Source organism: Scomber scombrus, chromosome 16 (assembly GCF_963691925.1).
Source record: "Scomber scombrus chromosome 16, fScoSco1.1, whole genome shotgun sequence".
NCBI classification, from domain to species: Eukaryota; Metazoa; Chordata; class Actinopteri; order Scombriformes; family Scombridae; genus Scomber; species Scomber scombrus.
The window spans coordinates 21,426,379-21,451,409 of record NC_084985.1 but is presented as its reverse complement, the minus strand read 5'-3'; the positions used below and the strand labels follow the sequence as shown (position 1 = coordinate 21,451,409).

The following is a 25,031-nucleotide window of genomic DNA, read 5'->3' as shown; positions in this document are numbered from 1 at the left end:
AAATTGCTGTTGCTGTGCTGCGTTCAAGTGCTCATCAAACGCTCAGTTTTATTGAAACTTTCCTATGTTTTATGGTTTAATTTCTCGGACGGGATCCGGAAATATTACAAACTATGTTTTACTGGGAGCTTTTGTTCTTTTTACCCTTCAGAGATTAGTGTTAGAGATATTTTTTATGCAAAATTGGGCAAGTAAAATGGGGAAAAAGTCCAGCATTCAGATGTTTGACTCAGTTTAATGCAGTTGTGTTGACATTATTCTCCATTTCCAATAACAACACTTATGGGAAACATTTTATGACATTAATAACCGTGTCTTTCTTCGTTGTGCCTACCACTAAAACGGTAAGTCATTAATTTCTGGTGTTCCTTCTGAGTCAAATCCGATATTTTGCAGTGTCCCTGAAGGCGACAAGAGAATGTGACGCATATGTTTTACTTGGCGATCCAGAACAGATTAGACACGTATTATACATTAGACAAAATTTAATTTGTATACATATTCCAAATATTAGATAATTCAACGCTTCGTGGCTTTATTAAGATATTTGTGTATGAAAATATATCCGTATAAACAGCAGAACAGACTGCGCATGTGTGGCGGAAACCGTTTGTGCGCTCGCCGGAAGCTGTAACGTCCTTTCTGTACCCGGACTGCCATCATGGTGAGTTCGCCATGAGTGTTTTAGCGTTTCAAAGCCGAATTTCTCTCAAAATATATCATTGTCTAGCAACAAAAAATACCCATGTGTGTTCCTAACACACCAGTACACATATTTACTACGTGTTAGAAACGGGCGGGTCGGTTTATCTTAAGTTTTAACGACATGTGTAAAATGTCGGTTATCGGCCGCTGTACAACGTGGTCCGACAGGCAGGCAGGGCCGAAAACCGCTCAGTGAAGCTAACAGCTACCCTTTTTTTATCACAAGAACATAGACTTATATCTAGCGCTTACGACATTGTTTCATTTAGATACTTATTACACCTATTCTCTAGCATGGTCCCATCTTGTGAACGACGTACTGTTAGCTTAACAAGTCGTTGGCTGTAACAGGCTAGTTTGATGCAGGTCAGGGTATGCAACTCACTTTAAATACGACTTCAAAACTGACCTCAATAAGTTAAAAAAACAAACAAACTTGCAGTTATTCTTATCTAACGGAGGATTTAAGTGTTTGTATATTATTTTACTTGTCGGATCCTCTTCAAAATTCGCTCCTTATTGAGTTCATCTATTTTTCCCAGGTGTTCAAGCGCTTCGTTGAGATTGGCCGTGTTGCCTACCTCTCTTTCGGACCCCATGCTGGCAAACTGGTGGCCATCGTAGATGTCATCGATCAAAATAGGGTGAGTGCTCAAGAAGGGAAGCAAATTGATCTGTGTAAAATGTTGACTTTTGTCTCATTTGGTGTGTTAAATGCTGTTGTGCTTTGTGTGTGCTTTCCAGGCTCTTGTCGATGGTCCCTGCACTGGCGTGAAGAGGCAATCCATGCCCTTCAAGTGCATGCAGCTCACAGACTATGTCATCAAAGTACCTCACAGGTAAGTGGGAACACTGGTCAAATCTTGGATGCTGAAAGTCCTGTATTGGGACATGTAGAGATGCGTCCACTTGTGATTTGTATGTTTGTACATCTAAGCCACATTAATTTGAACTAAGTACAGATAGGGTTATGTATGAATAGACTAGCCATCAAATGTGTGGGTCCCATGTGACCTCCTGCCAATACATCTTGAGTGAGCGACAGGTCTGTCCTCAATAAAAGCAGGAACAATATCATTTTAAAGCCACTTGTCTTCTAGAAATATTTAATGTTATTTTATGTGATCAATTTATGTCTGATGGACCTTAAATTGACAGTATTGGACATGTGTGATGTTTCACAGCGCTCGCCAGAAGTTCGTGAAGAGAGCCTGGGAAAAGGCTCAAGTCAACGAGAAGTGGGATCAAAGCAGCTGGGCCAAGAAAATTGAGGCAAAAGAAAAGGTAAAGGCTATAGTTTTTTCTTTTTCTCAGTTCCTGTTCTGTGTCAAAACTACCAATGTCTAATATCATCATCAGTAATCCAGTAGTCCTACATGAACATTTGGATTTAAGGAAGTGGCTGATTCAGGCACATGAACAGAGGTGGCACTCACATAATTCTAAGAGTTGCTTTTCTCATGGTTCTGCTGTTGGATTTCTTGGCTTCCACAGTAGACATGACTGCAACTTTTTAAGGACACGATACAGCTCTAACGTTGATGATGGTTAGATTTCATTTTTAGAATTATAAGTTTGTTTTTAGGCAATTTGAAGGTTTGGTTATTTGGCCAGATGGGGTGTTGTCATTAGAGTTGCAACGATAAGTTGATTGTTAGAAAATGATTTGGCAACTCTTGGTGATTGCTTTCTTTCAGTCATTTTTCAAGCAAACATGCCTTACAATTGATGGTCCACCATTTCAAATGTGAAGATTTGCTGTTTTTTCTTGATTTATGATATGTGAATATCTAAGAAATGTACTGTTAGTCTGACAAAACAAGTTAAGTAAAGACATTAATGTGATCTAAGACACAGAATATAATTGACAGATGAATCGAATCAGAAAGTTGCAAACAAACGTGCACAGTCTAACTTGCAATTTAATTAGCAAATTAACTTGTATGTTTGTTTGCATTTTTTTTTGGTCCATTCAACCCTCTTGTACGTACATGTCTCATGACATGTGCAAACTCCTTCTGTTCTGAGATTATTAGTTGCAGCCATAATTACCAGTTTTAAAACTGCAGCTGAACTATTTTGTAAACAGCAGGTTAACATGTGCCAGTTCATGTTCTTATTTCACTGTAGCAGGAATACATACAGCATTAAGTGACTTGTCTGAGCAGCTGGTGGGGTATTTAGAGTAGTGAGATGTTCTGGTAGGGAGCCAGCAGGACTTCTCACAAACGGGACCAGTACAGTGGTGGTTTTGTACCTGATGGTGCAGCTTACATGACATTTCATCCAACACACCAAACTGCACATGCTGCTTGTGCGATAAGACACAATGTCACATGTATCATCAGTGTGGTACTGATGATTTAATTTAAACAGATTTTAATCAAGTACTGATATAAAATGTGCATCCAGCTGGTGACTGTCACCTTGGTGTGTGATAACGGCGTTAATTGCATGTCATTATGCCTCACACATTCCCTGTCGATGGTGCCTGAGCTGTTTGACTGACTGTTCCAGACTGGGAAGAATAACATGTTTTGTATTTCCTTCATTACATAGCCCTTTTTCTGCTTCATTTACTGTGAAGCAGATGAGTTTTTCTCCCCAAGATTGAATTTTGGCATTTCCACTTTAACATTATTGTTGATGGTGAGACAGGAAAATGGAGTAGAGAGGAAGGTATGGCACACAGTAGTCTGCAGATACAGTCATGGTCTATAACCACGCCACTCCGTGAAGATGTTTGTGTGAGGCTGACAGTAATCAATTTAAGTACTAAATAGCCATTAAAACTCATGAAACAGAACCCTGCTGTTGAAAATACTGTGTTTTCACTGAAAGTTGGGTCTGTATATCCTATACTATAAGTTATTTTGATTCTGGCAGTGTGGAGGCGATGCTCATCAGCTAAGGGAAGTTTTCCAGAATCTCACATACACCATAACAGCTTTCCTAAAATCATTAAACTAAACCTTCAAACAACTGATTCTCAATGAGAAGCATCCTCACAGCACTGTGTTCAGTATCGCTGCTTAAAGCGGTTTCCTCCACCTAAGAGGCTACATACTAATGCGACACACTGGCATGGCCAGATGGAGCGCAGCCACCCTGACAGCATGCATCCACCCTTCTTAAACACAATCCACGCCAGCTCAGGGTTGGAAGCAGTAAAATAATTTCTCTTGGTTCAAACCAGTAAATGGCTCAGGCTGCATCACTGACTTGTCATCTCCTTTTCTTTGCAGAGGGCCAAAATGTCTGACTTTGATCGCTACAAGGTGATGAAGGCCAAGAGGATGGTAAGTTAACCAGAAAGACAGATCAGCTGTTTTATTTAGGCATGTTGTCAGTAGTCATATCTAGACTTGTGCCTTTTAACACACTGCTGTGATTTGATGCAATGCCTTCCATTTTTATAAAACCACCCTTAATGTTAAGCATGAATTTTGGATTCACATAGTTCATATCCACCTTCGTGATAATGATGAGCATTGTCGCATTATTATGGAGCAGGCTTTGTTATTCTTGTATTGGATACAGCTATGTAGCATGTGATCACTGCCACAGCCAGTGAAAATTAAATGACTGATGCAGTATTGTTAACTCATTGGCAGACAAATCAAATGTGCTCATTAAAAGCTGTGGCATTTTCTGCAGTGTCATGTCCATGTTAATTGTCCTTCCTGCTAAGTGTAGACAATATGTGTGTTCCTACAGCAGTAATGGATTATTTTTTAATGTGGACTTTCTCTTTGTGTCTGCAGAGGAACAAGATCATCAAGCATGAGGTGAAGAAGCTCCAGAAGGAGGCAGCAAAGAAGTGAACAGTTTTCACACAATAAATGTCCTGTTCAGTTGTTCATCTGTGTCCTGTCTTCTGTTTTTGCTGAGTTGGCAGAGCTTCTTGTTGTTAATTTGAGATGTTGTTTTCTCTTCTAGTGGGTCATCAAATTGTAATCAACATAATGGAAGAAATTCTCAAGTGTCCGTAATGAAAAAAATAAGAATCTGAATTTAATTAAGATGAATTTGGTTAAATAATTTGATTGTCTTGTTGCAGCAACGATTTTTTTTTTGTCAAAATGTCCTCAGCACTGAAATCAGTTTGAATACATTACTACTGCTGGAGGATGTACTTGTGAACTGAACGTATGATGCACAAAATGCTTATGTATGACAGGTGTTATTTTGTGGCATGCATGTGCCTTTTTTGTTGGCCTTGTATAAGCAAAATTGACATGAAATAGAGAGCTGTATGCAGTGTGTTAAATGCAGTTTAAAGTCATTCTTTTATTGAGCAGCGTGCTTCATACAGATAAATGATTCAGTTGTTCAAAAAAGCCAAAAGACATGTTCTAAAATTGTTCAGGAAGAGCAATGAAAAAATGGAGAGATGAGAAAAAAGAGCTTAGATGGTCTCACCTTAATTCACTATCTTTTCACTCAGGTATGTTACTGTGAAACATAAAGGAGTAAAATGAGTTTCAAGATGCAATGTTAATAAGCGAGAGCCAACTTAAATTCAACTTTTAAAGGACATGCAGTGTAGTTTACCAGGTATAATTTAATGGCAGACTGAGCAGCTTTCTTAAAATGTGTGGCATTTTTTCCTAAGCTGTGGAAAAAGTCTCAGCTGCAGAAAGCTCAGACTGGGCTCAGTGAAAGAAAACGTGTTTTCTCCCAGCAGCAGTACATAAAATATTTCTCACCTAGAATCTCAGAAAATAGTGTAAGAAAAACAGAAATGAAACTTATTAAATTGTTTGAACCACAGTGAGAGTTCCTGCAGAAAGCTACTTAGCTGTTTTATTAACTTTAATACAGATATGTACTGTTTACTACGTGGTCTGTTCTTACTGTTTCAATCAGTTTGATCAGGACTTGGTTTTGGTTTTTACTACAGTCCCCTTAGTTGTATAAGATGAGGCAGAATATGTTTCTAATGTGTTTTGTGCTCAGTGTCCTTTTCTCTAACAGCCACTAGATGGCAGACTCAGCTAATAGTGAAGCTTGATCCCTTTGTCTCCATTACTACTGAATTAAAAGTAGCCAGTCGTGGAAAGTAAACAATAAAGGCATTCAATTAATTCAAAGTAACTATGAACTGTACTTGAATACAATTTTGAGGTACTTGTACTTAACTTGAATATTTACATTTTATGTTACGTTATACTTCCACTTCACATTTCAGAGGGAAATATTGTTCTTTTTACTCCACTACATTTTTTTGACAGCTTTAGTTACTTTTCAGATGATGATTTGACACAATGGATAATATAACAAGCTTTTTAAATACAACACATTGTTAAAGATGAATCCAGTGGTTTCCAACCTTGTTGTCTTTTGACTTCTTACAAAAAGCAGTGTCCCATATTTCAACCCAATCCAATATTTCATCAAAAATCAAAGATTAGAGAAAAAGTCCAAAAACAAAACAGATTTGTGTATCATAACTTCTTCTTTCCTCTCCCATTAATCATCTCACCACCCCTCACATTTATCTGTTGACCATTCGGAGGGGCCTGCCCCTTAGGTTGGGAACCACTAGACTAAACTAGCTAACTGTATATAAAGTAGTGTAAACTAGCTCCACCTCCAGCAGCTACAACAGTAACATGCTGCTCTAACACTGATGCTTCAGTATTAATAATCTAATGATGTCATATATAATAATATATCAGTGAGAGGGACCAAACCACTACTTTTACTGTAATACTTTAACTACATCACTCATAATACTTATGTACTTTTACTGTAATACTTTAACTACATCAAGCTCATTATACTTATGTACTTTTACTTAAGTAGGAGTTCTCATGCAGGACTTTTACTTCTAATGGATTATTGCTGTGTAAGCACTTTTACGTAAGTAGTAAGGACCTGAGTACTTCTTCCACCACTGAAAGTAGCAGGTAAAAAAAGGTAATGAGGTTGGTTGGAATTCATTTGTTTTGGTCTGTTCAGGGTAAATATTGGGAGAAGCTATTTGCTGCCAGCTTTGCCACCTTCTAATGCTGCGGTTGTTCTAGTGTCACTAAACAAAGCTCCACCCTGTGCCATCAGTGGCTTTAACGTGAAGCTGATGATCCGATAGATCCCATGCGTGTAACTATTACATAACAGCAGAGTTAAACGTTGCCCAGCTGGTTCAGTGCAGAGAACAGGGACGCACATGCCAGAACACCTCCCTCTCACCAGCCACCACCAGGCAGCCCGACAAGGAGGCCCGGCAGGCCCCTCACCCAGTAGTCTGTTTTCTTTATGAGACGTATACAAATTGATAATGACCCATTGTTCTCTTTATAGCCTAATAAATGTTCATTTTTGAAATCATTGCTCATTTATGTTTTATTCCTGAAGTTATGAACCAAACATGAGCACGTGTCAGGTAAAGAAAAGTCAAAAGACAGAAGTATATTATGTGTTATTTTCATGGTGCCTGATTAACACGCTTTTCTCCGAGCGTACTTCTGACGTCAGAGATGAATGGTACCAGTGCGCAGTGATGATAGAGATGTCATTCACAAATAACGACACCGGAACACGGCGTAAATCCCCTTCAAAATAAAAGCTTAATAGCCTACATAAAGAGCGCCCTTTTTATATCCTGCAGTGCAGCAACCTCTCTGGTGTGACAAAGACCTCCGAACTCAGAGATCCCCATCTGGTAAGATTAAGTTCGTTTCATAACTATCCATACATCAGATTGACAGTGAAGAGTGTGAAATTGAAACATGTTCATTATGTAAGAGTTCTGCACTACAGCTTTAAAATCACGTCTCCTCCTCCCTCATGAGAAATGATAGAATATGTAAATATGGTTGATTTGAAAACAAGATGGACAAAAGATTTCTCCTTGACTGTCAAATGTATTCTCACTGTTTGTGCACTAGAAGCTTCAAGTTTCCACATCACACTTAAGTTGCATACTTGACCGCAATTGGCTCCAGACTAGTTGTGACATCACACATTATGCTCATAGGCACACCCCTTAAAATTAGATTTTTTAATTAGCTCAGAGAAATCTTCCACATGCAGCAGATAAACATAAAAACAACCATCTAGTGTCAACTCTGCACATTCATCATTCTGTACAGTGATGTTCAAACATTCAGCTGTATGAATCAAGAAGTACGACGCGGCCTTTATGTGAGTGTGTGGGGGGGGGGGGGACTTAAATCATCAACTCGGGGGCATTTATTGTATCAAATAAAATGTGCTTTCCTTTGCTGAATATGGGAATTATTCTCTTATTTCATATTTGAATGTTTGAATAAGGTTTTACAAGTGACTGTCTACAAATTAAGCACACAGACTGGAGCAAGGTGCCAGTTCATCTTCTTTTAAAGCCCTGTCACATGTCAGGCATATTAGACAGTAAGCTATTCATTTTTTTAATAATAATAATAATAAAAATAATAATAATAATAATAATAATAATAATCATAATCATAATAATAATAGTTGTGATAGTAGTAGTAGTAGTAGTAGTAGTAGTAGTAGTAGTTTAATAAACAAGGACCATGCACAACAAACATTAATCTCAAAGTCCTGTACTTCCTTTCACGCTGCTGTGTGCGTGTGCTTGACGCAGCTGAGGGAGGGAGAGAGAAACAGAAAGGTTGAGTTGACTGTGTGACAGATATACACACAGTCCCATTGGAATAATCGCTGTCCGGTTCACTGTCAGTCAGTACCGAGTGTTGACTGAGCAGCGGCGGATTTTTCAGCCTCGGTTAACCTGCAGCTCACCGCCTGAAGCCCCGCAGGGTCCCGCAGTTTTAAATGGCACAGATAGGACGACTGGCACTGCTTCATACTGCTGTGTGGTGAGTAGGACTGTGTGGCAGTGCTTGCAGGCTTACGGTGCGGGCCCGTTTAGAAATATGTGTCAACTTAGCCGGGCTCAAGCTGGGTTTCTATGAGGGACTTTGCCTTCATGCGCATCTTTGAGACGCATTGTTCGTATGCTGTCCGTGTCTTCACAGCTCTCATATGTGTGCTGCTGGCGCAGCCTGCTCTGCACTGTCATGTAACCGTGGACGCAGCCAGCAGGCATGTTGACAGCTGAGGGGGGTTGGAGGGTCCCATATGGGCAGTAGCACCTATGCAGTGAAAATATAACTGACACATTCTCACAGCTTTAACACAGCAACCTATTGATATTCCAGTAAGTTGAAAGTGCTGTAAATTTTATATTGCCTTTAATATTCCTGTGACATCCCTCCAGGCACATAAAGTGACCCTGTAGTAAGTTTACAGGGATGTCTTCATTGTATCTTTATAGTAGTCCTATTATAACAACATACAGAGAGGACACTGTAGTGTAACTTAAACTACTGAAGAAATCTTTCTCTCTGTATAAACCAAGCTTGAAGGCTGTGCTCATATTCAGTGTGTAAAAACAAAAACTTTCTAACAGAAAAAAAACAAGGGAGAAAAACTATGTAAAAAAACTATTGTGCTGCCTCTATTATTTTTACAGGGACCTACCGTGTGTCTATGGTACAACCAGAGCTCCTCTGGGTTAACTATGATATTCCTCCAGTAATGTACGGTATTATCAGTGATATTTATATTGAGCAGTGCATTGCATTATTTAGCATTAAATTTGAGGGGTCCTGACACATGAGATTATTAACATGTCAGCCTTTCCTCCAATCTATGCTTTTTTGTGGTTTCATTTTAGGAGCTTTAAAAACTGTTTCAAACAAAACAAGGGGGGAAAAAAATCAGTCGTCCATTAACTGAACACAACTGGCAAACCAATTTGGTTTGTTTTGAATAGTAACAAGCCAAAAAGGTTGCTTCATGTATTGTAGCACAACTGGCTACCAAATGTTTGAGCCTAAAGATGATATAATCTCAGATCCATAATGGATTAATATCTCCAGTGTGAAACTGTTTGCTTGTGAACTAAGTTTGGTATCTTTTACACAATGATATCTTAATCAAATGCACCAGGAAACTGATTTTCCAGTCAACCAGACTTGTAAACCCCCAGTTGATATCCTTGACCTCATGTGTTTGTGTGCTTTTGTGCACGCACGCACACACACACACACACACACACACACACACACACACGCACACACACACTAATACTACCTTGTAAATCGATACACCACCAGCACTTTGAACAGTTACACAACTGACCTCGATGAATGCACAACTGGTAGAGTATATTGAGAAGTCAGAAAGGCACCTCACACCAAGGGTGTTTTAGTATCCCTTCAGCTTGTATTTTCATTCACTACCAGCTTTAAACTGATCAAGTGATTACACACACATCGTCATGGTCTGGATTTAGACTGGCAGATCAGTCATTCACTGTTGAGTTAGCATTATTACTCTGGTTGAACTGAGGTCAAAACACACCAGCTTGTCACCACACTGCAGCCTGCTCTGATCCCATTGAACATGCAATGTCAGCCTGACGAGTGTGTGTGTGTGTTAAGACACAAAAGCTGTCACAAGTGTGTGTGTGTCACCTTTCATGCCTTCAGTTTTTTGAAACATCAACACCTACATGTTGTCAGTACCGGGGAGGCAAAGAGTTCAGCGCAGTTGAGATTTGTGTGTGTGAGTGTGCGAGAGAGCGAGTCTGAGCAGAGGCTGATAGAGATGTCAGCTTCCTATTATAGAAAAATGACTCACTTTTTTCTCACAAGTACAATTCTCCAACTGAAGATCATATAAAACCCCAAAGAGCTTTTTAGGCTTTCATAGTTTCGATTTGAGCAACCACAGACTACTGGTGGGTTCAAGACATTTTTTATTTTTGAAATTTTACTCTATCTAGTTGTGTTGATAGGCATGTTGTACCTGACAACAGTTATTTGGTTTCCTGTTGTCTCTGTGAATCCAGGTGACACACCTAGGCGAGGATAACCTTGCAGGAATGTTCTTTGCCTGTACATTGTGTGTTTTTTGCCGCCTCCTTGCTCTTGGCACGCAGGTAGATTCCTGGAAGAGGAATGCATGCCTCCCTAGAGGCGTTGTTTCATAAGCAGAGCTGTGAAGCAACATATTGTATGACGGTAGTAGCCTCTGGTGAACAGAGCAGAGGTCAGACATGTGGTATTTGAGATGACTTAGTTTAGAAAAGTAGAATTTGCCATGGGCAAAAAATTTCAAATAGCATGAACATGGACTATGAAAACAATCAAAACAAAGCAGAGAGCTATGGCTTAAGTTACATCTAAATTATATTAACTACAGAAAGAAATACCTATTACTTGATCAGTGGATGGACAGAACAAATAATCTGCGACACTTTTAATAATCAAACGATTGAAGACATTTAATAAATCAAAATGCAGTATTTTCTGGTTCCAGGTTTTATGATGTGATTATTATCTGCTTGTATAATTACACTGAATATCTTTGGGTTGTGGTCTGTTGTTATGACAAACATAACATTTGAAGACGTAATTAAATTTGGCGTGGCCCTGTTGATGAACTGTAATAACTTTGGTGAACACCTTAACATTAATCATCAGCTGAGAATGTGTCCGATACTGTAGTTCATGACCAAATATTTGGAAAAGTAACTACATTGCTTAGATGAACATTTCTTAGAACTTAGATGTTGACTGTAGTTAACATTACCTATTAAACGTACTAATGTTAATGTTTAGCTCCAAAACACCAAGTACAGCCTTACAGAGCTGCTAGTGGGAGACTCTTATTCCCATTTTTTGTTGTTTGAGAAGCAAATTAAGAATGCAAGGTCTTTGTTTCCACTGTCACTACTAATTTAATTGATACATGACATACTAAAATGCACCCCAATGTCATTTTTGCTAGTTGTCTGCAGTTGCAACTCTCATTGTGATTATATTTTGTGCATAACATTTGGCCTCCTCCAGCAGAGGCAGAACAATATTGACGAGAGATTGTAGTGTAGGGGATAACCATTTGTCAGGAAAGTTCATGACTCAGAGTTTAGCAGGATTTGCTCAAAGCACTGACTCAGTTCATTCATAAGTTAGATTCTCAATGGATGAATTTACTTTTCGTTTGTGTCATTTTGGCCCTTAGATCACAAGAAGATGGGACTGAAGTGAATAGAGTGCAGTTAGTGCAAATCTAAGAGAGCATTTGCCACTACTGTCCTGAAGCTTCAAATCCCTGCAGCCACATCAGTGAAAAGCCCCACTGCTGGTCTAGGATCATCCTCTGTAGCCATCAAAGTCAAATCACTGCCAACAACACAAACATCCACTAACTTCAATCTAATCAGGAGAAGATGGAGAACTGACTGGTGACCAGTGGGCGACAGAAGGCAGCTCCTCCCTCCCTGTCCACCAACAGCCATGGCGGGGCTCAAACGTCATCATGATGGGAAGATCGCCGGGCTGTACGACCTGGACAAGACGTTGGGTCGGGGACACTTTGCTGTTGTCAAATTGGCCCGACACGTATTCACTGGGGAAAAGGTGCGTCTTCCTGCAATACTTGTATGTGCAAATGCAATGCTTGATGCCAATGATACAATTTATTCAGATTTAACCAGTCATTGTCAACATACTGTTGAAGGTTTCAGCCTCAGCCTTACATTCAAAAACCAAAGATAGGTGACATGTAACACATGTAGAGATTTGTTTCTAAGGGTGTGAAGAAGAGTGTGTTTATTTGCCAAGATATTGTGTTGATCTTGGCTATTGGGTGTGTTCTAGTATCACATGATGGTCTTAATATTGTTTCTAGCGGTGTTTCCAACCAGATAAAACATTAAATACTTGTAATGTGCTTGCTTGATGAACATCAAAATATCTTTAGTATCTGCACATCAGCATTTAGCAACGTCAGTCCAAAAGTATCAACAACCTTTATGCAAACGTTGCTCTTCCAGGTTGCGGTGAAGGTGATAGATAAGACTAAGCTGGACCCAGTGGCGCGCGGTCACCTTTTCCAGGAGGTGCGATGCATGAAGCTGGTGCAGCACCCCAATGTGGTGCGCCTCTATGAGGTTATTGACACGGCCACCAAGCTCTACCTCATCCTGGAGCTGGGAGATGGAGGAGACATGTACGACTGCATCATGAAGCGCGATGGAGGCCTCAGTGAAGAGGTGAGTAGGACTTTTGGCAGTAGAATGACCATTCACTCAGGTAGACTGTCTTATCACCGGCAGACAAAGGTCTTTCTGACCCACAGATACAGATACCGTCTTTGATACTAGCTTTGATACAGATATGCTCTTTTATTGCTGTACCTGCCTTTGAACTTACCAGGAGATTGGGTAAGAGAAAGATGATCAATTGAGTATCACATTCATATTATTTCACCAGGGAATGGATGCGAATCACTTAAGTTTAAAGGACCAAAATTGGATTTTAGTAGTCATAATTATGGTTTAATTAGTGTATAATCACCTAAAAACGTAAGAATCAATATGTTTAGCTTAGAATGAGCCCTTTATATCTACATAGGGAGTGGGTCCTCCTCCATAGAGGCCACCATGTTGCTCCACCATGATTCTACAGTAGCCCAGAACAGACAAACCAATAATAAATTCCAGACATGAGGAGCCACCTCTGATGGTTTGTGTAACTTTGAAAGTTGGGTTTTGCTGTAAAAAAAAAAAGAAGAAAAAAAAAGAAAGAAAATTGTTATGTTATCTTGATGTACATAATACTGTGGAGAATACGTTGAGAAATTGAAAGTCTTTTTTTTTTTTTACTTTAAAGTGATGAGGATTTGGGGAAATGCACTTTCCTGTTCAGAGTTAGATAAGAAGATTTCTTCTGTGCTTATTTCTGTCTGTTAAATATGAAAGTTAGAAGACAGTTAGCTTTGCTTAGTATAAAGACTGACCAAAGGTACAAAAAAAGAAAGAAAAACCAAAACATATAAAATGACAAGTTGCAGTTTCACCTAGCTGTTAGTCAGTCTAGCTGTTTCTCCCTTTCTTGCTAAGCTAAGCTAATCACATGCTAGCTGTAGCTTCCTCTTTAACAGACATGAGATTTATATCTATTTACCAGATTTAACTCTGGGCCACAGACAGAGTAAATTCATTTCACTAAATATCAAACCATTGCTTTTAAGTGTCTATAAAGGTTTTGCTACAGTGAAACCTACATTAGTTGTTTCACACTGTTTATTTTGCATGCTCCATTGGTGTTCATGTAGTTTTCCTCCCACTGTCCAAATACATGCAGCTCAGATAAAGACTCTAAATTATCTATAGATGTAAAAATGAGGGTGAGCAGTTGTCTGTCTCGTGTTTGCTCTCTTGCAAATTCACAAACTGAGATGTATGATTTCCTGATCTCCTTTCTGTCTCTCTTCCTCAAGGTGGCTAAGTGTTACTTCGCCCAGATTGTCCACGCCATCTCCTACTGCCACCGGCTACACGTGGTGCACAGGGACCTGAAGCCGGAGAACGTGGTGTTCTTCGAGAAGCAAGGGGTCGTCAAGCTCACCGACTTTGGCTTCAGCAACAGGTTTCAGCCCGGGAAAACGCTCAACACGTCCTGCGGCTCGCTGGCTTACTCTGCCCCTGAAATACTGCTGGGGGACGAGTATGACGCTCCTGCTGTGGGTAAGTTTAAAGAGCTGACAGAGAGCAAGTGAGGATATACGGATATGTCTATGCTGATTTATCAAAGTCTGGTAGCCATTATCAGCAGAACATGGTACACCACCATATATCAGCTTTCACATTCACACACTCTTTCTGCTGATATGACCTACTGATCACACACTTTGGCCATGCTGTATGACCTGCAGTACTTTTGGACTGTAGAGACAACTTGGCACACTGGCAGCTTTATGAGCTAACTTATATAAGGAGAGGAGCTGCTCAAAGTTCAGAGGGCGTTAGAAGAAATCAGTTTCTGGAAATCAGGCTTATTCAAATTTATAATAATACATAGCACCGCAGTCGTATATCTGCAGTTTATTTTGATTGAAAGTCTTTCTGTGTATAATAAAGTCTGATATCAGATTAGGCTGAAATAGGTTTTCGTCAAGCAGCCTCACCATTGTCACCAGTCCTCCATCTTTCCTATCGATAGTGGTACAAACCCCTTGCTGAGCCACGGCTTAGATATTAAATTAAAATGTAATGGAAAAGAAATGAAACAGAAGCATGCAGATTGGAGGAAAATGGGGGGGGAAAGAAACGGTAAAAACGGAAAAAGAAGGGTACAGAGAAAAACAAGGAAAACAGACAAAGCAGGAAAAGGCATCAGTAGTCTATCTGTCTACCCAGAGGCCACTGCGTCAGAGCAAGGGAAGGGGGGGGGGGGGGAAGCCCCGCAGAAGAAAGAGAGGAGCATTTTCTATTTTGGAGTGGATTTGCAGTGGCTATTTTCTCCTGTCGCTCCTTCTCACTCTCTTTTGTGCCAAGCAGACGAGCTGGTCCCAAATATTGAAAGCGAAGTAATAAAAAGTCACTTTAATTTGACTCTACGTGCGTTTTTATGTGTATGATGGTTTGAGTGGCAGGATATGTGTGAGGTCAGCTGTCCTGTAAAAGCCTGTCTGAGTACTTGACCCAGATGATAAACCAGACATTTTCAGCACATGTGGGTGCATGTTCATACTTCCTGTGCACTATTGTTCATTCAAGTGAGATGATGTTGTGGTGATTGCAGGGGATTATCCATCCAGCCGGAATGTAATATTGTGTGATTCTATCGGCACTGCAGTTTGATGTGGAACTGGCTGAATGGAGGCTGGCACTCCTGACGTTCAGGGCTTTGAGGTAACTTGGCCTGGGATTACAACGCTGCCAAAGTACCTGCCGACGGTCCGCAGGGTGCTGAGTTTTGCTGGTGAGATGCCAGGTGGCAACAGGCCCAGTTTATTGCAGAGATAAAGAGGCTGTCCTCACTCTGCCCGTTCAAGTTGGGCCGGCTTGGTTTGTTGCTCTTTTAAGGAAGCGCCGAAAATAATTTGAGATGAAAAGTGATCCAAAATAGAGAGAATGTCGCACTGGTATTCAGTCCTACTGAGCGCACAGAAGGCGCCAATTAGCAGGAACTGAACGCTCAAAAGTGCAAAACACAAAAGCAGTGAAGAAAAGCTGCTTTTATCTATTAATGCAAAGCACTGAGTGCTTTCACAAGCAAACAAATATGACTTCCTCATCACTCTCTCACATGCTCAGGTACTTGTGAATGCAGTCACATGTATAGGGCAATAGTCATTTCTAATGGGACTCCAGCCTCTGATGAACACAAATGAATGTAGAAAGTGAATAAGAGGAAAGTTTAGGTCAGAACAATCACCAAAAGTACATGAAATATTATTGCTGTGCAGAAAATTTTAATCTTTAACACATTGCAAGCATGTTTGTGCATCTTTTAGAGCAGATTATGGGCTAATAAGTGCTATGAAAATATGCCTGCCTTCTTTTTTTTGCCTTGTCGATGTTATGCAGTGTGTGGGCTCCCTCCTTTTTGTCTTCAGTAAATGGAAAGTTAAATATAGATTTCTGCTTCTAGCTCAAGAAGCACAAGCCGCACTTCAAAAAAATTAACTTACCTAATAGCAATTACAAAGAACATATCCTGGGCACATGCATAATTCAGGAAATAACTGTGCATAATAATGAACGTGCACAAGTGGGAAGATTTGTTTTTTTTTAGAAAGAGATAGAATGTTGCACAATGGGGATTAGCAGGACAGGATGCTGAACTTGGCCCCCTGAGCCGTCAAGACACAAGGGAGTGGTTGTTGGTTATCACAGGGAAGCAATTGGTGTTAAATTGCAATGCAGAGCGGCAAAAAGGGATGTTTACACTTCCAGCTGTCACTGCTAAGTAGCCGGTGTAGTTAGCGCCCCGGTGATGCTAATGTGCAGTGACGTGAACGGTGTTATCCAGAGATGTGTCAGCCATCTGGTTTATAAATAAAGTTATCGAGAAAGGAAGTTTGGCGGACCGCTGACGCAAGTAATGAGGGAGAAGGGTCACGGTTGCTAGGATACGTTGGCTAGGGGTAAGATGGTGATGGGGACTGCAGCAGTGTTTGCTCTCTCCATCAGCAGCATGAGATGCTCCTTCACAGCCTCAGAGCAATAAATACTTGCCCCCCGCAGTAAACTGGCACGCTTGCTTTATCAGATTGAAATCTCCAGTGTATCCTGGCAAACTGAAGACATATCACTTGGGATGATGAGGAGATCAAACCCACCCGGGCTCAGTTTACTACCCTATTTTTTGTAAAAATAAATCTCTCATTAAATATACCGTAAAACTGATGTTATATATAAGTTATATGAGCACAAGGTAGGTTCAGGTAATAAATCATACATCTGCTGTTGGAGAAAAAGTCATCAGGTTTCCAGATAAAGAGACATGTTACATTGTGAACTCTACAAAATGTAGCACAAAGAATATACAGCAATAGGCAGTATTGTACTAAAGAAAATGCCCACAGAAATGCAAAGGCACCTAGAGATTAGCAGTTTAAAGCTGCACTACTAAATATTTTATATTAACAATCAGTCAAATGGCTATGTGTAATGCGAACAGAACCGCTAGTAGTGACTAACCCTAACCCTAAACTCACAGACAATGTAAAAGTTAAAAAAGCTCTAACTAACTAACTAACTAACTAACTAACTAACTAACTAACTAACTAACTGTATGCTACCTGTTAGCACCAAATGGCTAACAGACACAGTTAGCAACTAGCTGGTGAATATAGTGGAGCATTTATCAGCTAACGAGCCAGGTATTTTTCTCAGGAGTTGGTGGAGACCAAAATAGAGCTACACAGAGAGTGAATATTGGACTTAAATTGGCAGAATACCAGAAACAAGTCTCCAAATGAATACCAATGTTTTTCCATGTATGCTGGATGTGTAAATAGGGAAATACATTCACCAAAACAACCTTTACAAGGTGATAATGTTGTGTCTACAGCTTGGGGGTTGTGCTCAAGTATTAAAAAAAACAATAACACAGCTTTTTTTTTTTTAAAGAAGAAGAAAGATACTGCAAATCGACTGACTTGCTGATATTCATGCTGTTCATAAAGAAGAAGAAATTATTTAACTGCTTTTTTATTTACTTTCTCCATCTACTTCATATTGTGTGACATACAAAGCCCCAAAAATCCTGTTACTATCCCTCCAAAGTGGTGTAGAAAAAGTGGTTAACATACTGACTAAAAAAAACGGTATGCTTTCATGTCACTATCTCTTTCCTCCATATACAGTATATTACTGCAGAATGTGTGTCAGTGGACCATCCAGCTGACCGGAGCGGTGGTGAAAGCCTGGAGCAAAACATTGCTCTTTTGAAATGACTAATCGGACTAAAAGAACTGTTCCATAAAATTAGCATTTGTATGAAGCTTTGAGGGATGAACACGTTAACCCACTTTCTAAGGGGCTGTGTGTTTGTGTAGGAGTGCATGCAAGCGTGTATGTGTGTGTGTGTGTGTGTGTGAGCATGATGCTGGCGGCAGGCAGCAGCGCAGAGTCTCATACTTGGTTAGACAGATGTGTCCTAAGCTAGTATATATTTATGGAAATGGCTCTGATCGAATATTCATGCTTTATTTGAAATGGGGGGGTGTTAGACAATGCTTGTTTTTTTCTATCTAGGTCACTAAGCAGAAAGGACAAACGTGTTTCACTTTGTCTGTCATTTTTATTTTTATTATTTTCCTCACTGTCTGTAATCTTTTCTTTGACCATCCTTAAAAAGTTTGGGTATGGAAAGACAACTCTCTCTGTTACTGTCTCTGCAGATATCTGGAGTCTGGGGGTAATCCTCTTCATGCTGGTCTGTGGTCAACCCCCCTTCCAGGAGGCGAACGACAGTGAGACGCTCACTATGATCATGGACTGTAAATACACAGTGCCACTGCACATCTCCAATGCATGCAGAGAGTGAGTAACGTGCACACATCCCCTTCACAGATGGACAGGGTACTCTGCAGGTGCTGCATATTTCATGTTTGTAGATGTGTGAAGAAAAGACGGAACAGAGAGAGAGAGAGAGGAGAGCGGTTCCTCGTTGTCCTGCTTTCACTCTGTGCTGCAGTCAGCTGCTCCACCAGAGATGCAGTGCTGCGTTAAGTGTATCTAATGCACCCTTAAAAATTGGCCCTCTATTTTTAACATTGTGAGGGTTTAAGGATGCGTCAAGGCAGAGCAGGACAAAACAGGATCTGAATACATTTGAAATGGCTGTAGCTTTGAATACACATATTGTTTTTGGACTTTATTTGGTTATGTTGACTTGCACACAGTACTTCAAATATTGGCATTCTGATTCATGTGTTGTTTGTTTACAGCCTTAAACAAATTGGCTGCCCATGTGGCCATGAGGAAACCGCATTTCCTCCTGTTTTTAGCTCAGGCAGAGCACTAAAGTCATAGCATCAGCTGCTAGTAGAACCATTCATATTCCTGCAGGTTTAAATATGAAATAAGTATAACTTTTATGTAATACATTTAGAGTTTTAACAAAATGCCTCTGTACAGCACTTCCTCTGTAATACTGATCTCCCCTGTGATTTCCTTCAGTCTTATAGGCCATATGCTGCAGAGGGACCCCAGGAAACGAGCGACCTTAGAGCTGATTGAGGGCCATGAATGGCTTCAAGGTGTCGACCCCTCCCCGGCCACCAAGCTGTCCACCCCTCTGGTGTCCCATCGCAGCTTGTCGGAAGAAGAACATGGCTCCATAATCCAACGCATGGTGCTGGGGGCCATCGCAGACAGAGACACCATAACTGAGTATGTGTCTCTGTTTCACACACTCACAGCTTTCCTTTCCCATGTAATCTCCAGATATTTTTCCATGGTACACCAGTCCACCTAAAGCTTAATTCAGTGTCGTCAACACTTTAATTGCCATTAACAACCAGCTGGCAGTCAATCCTGAGCTGTTGTCGTGTCAAATTAAATCTCACCCCTTGTCACTTCCAAAGTCTGGATTTAGTGTGTGTGTGCTTTGGAATCTCAATTGAATTCTCTCTTCGTTTTCTCAGGGCTCTGGAGTTGAATCAGTACAACCAAATCACAGCTACCTACTTTCTGCTGGCTGAGAAGATGCTGAGGGACAGGCAAGAGAAGGAGCAACACAGCCAGATACGATCACCTAGTCCCAGCAAGGCCCAGTTCAGGTACACACACTCACAACCTCACCCTAAACTGAACCTAAACCAATTCCAAACTTAACCCTAAAACCAAATCTTATCCCACAAACAGCCCTTTGATGGTCAGTTAAATTCAGGACCTCCGAAAATGTCCTCACTTAGATAGGCATACAAGCACACACACACACACACACACAAATACCCCCACACACAAACATGTCTTGAGATAGACAGAGTGCTGCCTCTGCAGTGCTGCCTACTGTCAGTCTCCAAAAGATCAGTTTGACAGCAGATGGACAGAAGGAGCCTTTTTTCCAACAGAGAATGAAGGAGAGGCTGAGAATACAGCAGAGGCTACAACAGATCAAAAACCTTTTTTTATTTTCTCTAGAATGGAGTGAAACACAAGGACATAAGATTAAACAATATTTATAAATCAGGCTGTGAAGGTGAGGTGAAGGCTGTCTACTGTAAACACTATTGTTCATTTTTACAATGAATATGGGTGTTAAGATGCACACAACAGATATGCCTGTTCAAAGGGATCTATTATAAACACTTTGCTGTTGTGAAGAACAGCTAGTTAACTTTTACCCCAGGAGACAGCCAACTGGATAGCTGTGAAGGAGATAATGCTTAAGAATAAATAACAGACTATGAGACCTCTTTTGTATCAAATCTTATAATGTTTATAATGTGCTTACAGTGATTTGAATACAAAAATGTAATTTGACCATCTCATTAGTCGGAGGTTGCTTTAATTCAATCATTCAAAAATAAATGAATTATGGGAAAACAACAGTAAATATGCAAGTTAGCTTAGCTTAGCACAAAGACTGGAACAGGAAAAACAACAACTTAACACAACTAGCACCTCTAAAGCTCACATATTCATACTAAATACAGCATTTCCACACTTTGGTTCTTGTACAGATTAAATACAGAGAGAGTAAAGTTGCAGTAATGGGGCAAATAGCTTAGTTTAGCATAAAGACTGAAGGCAGGGGGAAACGGGGAAAGCTAATTTAAAAAAACATACATACCAACAACTTTAAAACGTACAAATGAACACGTATCTTTTCTGTTCAATCTATACACAAATTGAAATGTACAATTTTATGCACTGTAATTATTTCTTGGCAATACAACATGTCAGTTAGTGAGCTTTAGTGGTGTTGGTAGCTATGTTTTTTAACTTTGTACAAAGCTAGGCTAACTGTTTCCCGCTACTTCCGTCTTTACGCTAAGTTGGGCTAAACTCATCTTGACCCCAGCTTCATAGTTGATGCACATACATGAGAGTAGTATCAATCTTCTCATTTAACTGGAGGGGGAAAAGCAAATATGTGCCTTTCCCAAAATGTCACATACTATTTCTTTAAGTCAGCCATCACCTAACTTAGGAATTTTTTGTAAGAGTAAACGTAAAGACACAGTATCACTGATTTTGCTCAGTCCACTAAACCTTGTGTTCTGTGTGTGTTAAACCATTCACAGGCAGTCCTGGCCCACCAGAGTGGATGTTCACCAGGATGTCAGTGATGGCTTGGGTGGTCCATCTATCTCCCACCCCGGGGGGCCCCAGTCCCCAGCCCGCAGTGCTGAGAGCCTCCACAAAGGCCCCAGGCCCAAAACAGCTCTACTGGATCTCAGCCAGCGTCAGGAGAACCATGTGCTAACGTTCAGCCAGCAGCCTGCTCACCAGAACCAGGAGAGGGGGCTCAGGCCTCTGGCGAAGCCCCACTCCAACCCCCTCAGGCTGGGTTCTCTGGCCTCAGTGGGCCCTTGCAAACCCCGTAGTCCAAGTCTTTTCAGTGTGGAAGAGGATGAGGAAGAAGAGGGTGAGGGAGGTAAATGTTTGCACCCGCTACCTGCTCAGGTGGTTCTTCGTTGCAAAGCCTCTTCCTCATCATCTGGTAATCGATTGACATCCCGTATGAGCGCTCCGGTTCTCAACCAGATCCATGAGGAAGAGAAAGAGGATGAGGAAGAGGAGGAGAGGGGGGAGCTGCATGGACTTGGCCCACCTAAACCCAGCCTCAGCCTCAATCTGAACTCCAGAATACCATCACTGTCAACGCTCATATCACCTAAAACTGTAACGGCACCGGTCGCCACACTGACCCCCAGCTCAGAGACCAGTGATGATGATACAGAAAGTCACCACAATCCTGTCACAGCAACTGTATGTGGACATGGGGATGACAGAGACGAAAGGAAAGAAGATGGAGAGAAAAGAGGGGCAGGGCAAGGCAGTCCCTCCAACTGTGCCAGTCCGGGATCAGGCCAAGGCAAGGGCACAGCCAAAGCTCCCAGCGGCCTAGTGGAAAGCCTAAAGCTTATGAGCTTGTGTTTGAGCTCTCAGTTCCACAACCTGACGGGGGGAGGAGGGGGAGGAGGTGGTGGCAGCGGGGGTGGTGTTGGGGGAGATGCTCAGGACCGTCCAATGTGGAGGATGTGCATGGGAGGCTCCACCGGCAGCCTGGATAAGGTCTCACTCTTGGGTGGCCCTTCACCCAGGGGGAACCTCTATCACCGCCAGCCCCCACTAGGAGACGCGCTGGCAGACCCACTGCTGGAGGGCCCCTGCTCCGGCACGCTGAGATTGGGAGAGCTGGACCTGGCAAGAGAGAACCACAGAAACATGAAGAACCGGGTGCTGCAGATGCCTCTGAGCGACAAGACTCTGTCCGTCAACATCCACCGGAACCCCAAGGAGGGTCTGCTCTGCACCCCCACCCCTCACAGCTGCTGTCAAGTTATCTAAAGTGCAGACAGCCACTCCATGAGCTGCTGCACCTCCACACTCCTCCACCCTTCTGTACATCCCACATCTTTAGCGCTTTTTATTTAGTTGTCAACATTAGCTCATGATTTCACAACATTATTGCGTTTATTGCTGTTTTCTTTTGTTTAACACTTATGGTGGATTTACTGGGAGAAAGCCAACCTTGCACAATTAGAGACACGAAAAGTCAGTTTTAGCCCTTCGGTGTGTTTAAATAGCAGACATTAAGTATGGAAACAGATACAGGACTTGTTCGGTAACATTTTTTGCTCACATCCCTGCTCTTACACACGTACATACATCCTGTATGTACACACAATGTGCACATCCACACACACCTACATCACTCTGATAAACTGATGAAAGGGAAAGCTGAGTTTTAATATCATGTTACATATCGTCTTTTGTTGCACTTTGATGCTGTTTTTTTATTAATATAATTTTTAAATTATTTTTTTGAGACAATCATTTTATCCTTTTTTAAAAATTCTGACTGAAAGTTATGACTGTGTTTTCATTAAAATGAGGACAAATAAAAGAGGGAACACCTGAAATGGACAGCAGCACTTAAAGTATGATGGTGGCACATGGTATTTTGTAGTCTATCACTGTTTTATTTTTCTATCTCGGACGTACTCTGCAACAAAATGCACACTCACTTGTCAGGTGTATGTGCAGTTACACGGCAGAATTTGTACATATGTGAATAACCTCTAAGACTCCTAGCAGTACTCTGTACCTGTAGTATTGACGGCAAAGTTGTATTGCAGTAGAAACCTGAATACTAGAGCCTTATACACCATTATTCTTCACTCCTACTGGATATTCAAGGTTTTGATTGAACCCAGACCTACAAATGCAGGCAGGAAAAGATCACTGAAATAGATTTGAGGTCTACACTTAAAAACTTAACACACATGAAATGGCAGCTCTCTAAATTCAGAGTGAATGAATACTGGGTGGAACCGAAACCATGTACATCCCGTAGCTTGCCAGGATCACGGTAGCCACTGTTGTAGCGTATTCCAAGACGAAAACAACCAAGGGGTTTCAATAGAACATAACAACACCGCCCCTTCAAGTGTCGGTATGTGTAACTGGATGTGTGACCCACCCCTAGTGGAATATATAACTTGACAGTGCATGTGTTTTTGCTGTAGCAACCTTAATCCTACCCACTGAGGTCAATCCACCTGCTGTAACTACCTAAGTAACAGATTCAAATGGTCACTTTACTGTAGCCTCACAGCAATACCGACGACTGCAAAATGTACAACAAAAATGGATGTGCCATAAAATCTGTCTTGAGCATATTGTACTGTATGTATATGATAGAGATCTATTAAAATAAACAGACGTGAATGAAGTCTGGTGCTGTTTCTGTTTCTTTTTAGTGAAAGTTGATTTTCTTTTACGAGTCCATCTTTTTATAGAGTGAGGTGTTTGAAAATCCATGAAAAGACATCTGTTGTACAGTCATATTAACAATGTTCACCATGAGGCAATCAGGGAAAGACTGCACACTTTTTGTAGAGTAAAGGAAAAACTACTTACTGCAATGTCTGACTGAGGGAATTTTAGATGTTTAATGACATGAAGAAGAGTTACACTATAGTTACATTATGAAATACACATGTTGATCTAATGTACATAACATTTTTCTTGGTGCAAATATCATAAAATGTGACTGTTTTGGGCAAATAGGGCAGTACAGCCATGCTAGCGGCTCTGTAGGGTTGTATTTTGCAGTAGGCTACTCCGCTGTGCTTCAAGCTAAATGCTAACACTAGCATGCCAAGAAATGCTCACAGTGACAACATGCTAATGTTTAGCAGGCATAATGTTAACCATGTTTATTATCTTAGTTTAGTTTGTTATGCTAAGATTCTCTAATGCGCACTACACACAATGTGCTGCTAACACTGGTGGGAATATAGTTTTGTGTGTGTTTGATCATAAACCAAAAACAAAAACTGCAATTTTGAGCAGATTATGGGATTAGATGAAAACTCAGTGCAGCTTTTTTTACTTTTTTTTTTTTGGTATGAATTACAAAACTTTATTTCACTCAAATTTCCAGATATTTAAAGGTATTTGACTTTTCAATTAAACTCTAATTTTGACTTGTTTAACTGCTGACATGGCTAGCTGCTGCTTAACATACACACTAACAGGTGGCCGTTGAAGACATAAATATTATTAACAGTAGAGTTGCCACTGGCCCTAAAACATGAGTTTTTGTTTGTCATTTGCGATATTTAGCATAAACAGGGATTATCTCTGTGGAGGACAGCTGACACAGAATGGGCCTGTGCACTCTACAATTCTCCCATTGGGTTTATTTTCCTGAATGGTCTCGAAGCTCCCCCTTTAAACACTGAGGGGAGTTGTAATCCTTGCAACATCTGGGCTACTGTTCCACATCAGCCAGCTGGGAGAAAATCAGATCAGACCAGATGAGCTC

The 25,031-nt window shown here is 40.8% G+C and overlaps 2 protein-coding genes across 2 annotated transcripts; both read left to right on the top strand.

Moving 5' to 3' along the window:
• Window positions 1–608: 608 nt before the first annotated feature.
• On the top strand, window positions 609–4,565 carry rpl14 (ribosomal protein L14). Its single transcript, XM_062435712.1, has 6 exons — window positions 609–664; window positions 1,248–1,349; window positions 1,450–1,544; window positions 1,890–1,989; window positions 3,951–4,004; window positions 4,470–4,565. Exons 1-6 carry the CDS (start codon window positions 662–664, stop codon window positions 4,527–4,529), a joined length of 414 nt encoding a protein of 137 aa, XP_062291696.1. The 5' UTR covers window positions 609–661; the 3' UTR covers window positions 4,530–4,565.
• A 3,793-nt stretch (window positions 4,566–8,358) lies between these two features.
• On the top strand, window positions 8,359–23,933 carry LOC133996687 (SNF-related serine/threonine-protein kinase-like). Its single transcript, XM_062436302.1, has 8 exons — window positions 8,359–8,534; window positions 11,749–12,146; window positions 12,563–12,781; window positions 14,011–14,257; window positions 18,424–18,565; window positions 19,205–19,417; window positions 19,672–19,806; window positions 21,277–23,933. The coding sequence occupies exons 2-8, from the start codon at window positions 12,024–12,026 to the stop codon at window positions 22,544–22,546; spliced, it is 2,349 nt and encodes a 782-aa protein (XP_062292286.1). The 5' UTR covers window positions 8,359–8,534; window positions 11,749–12,023; the 3' UTR covers window positions 22,547–23,933.
• The last annotated feature ends 1,098 nt before the right edge of the window (window positions 23,934–25,031 follow it).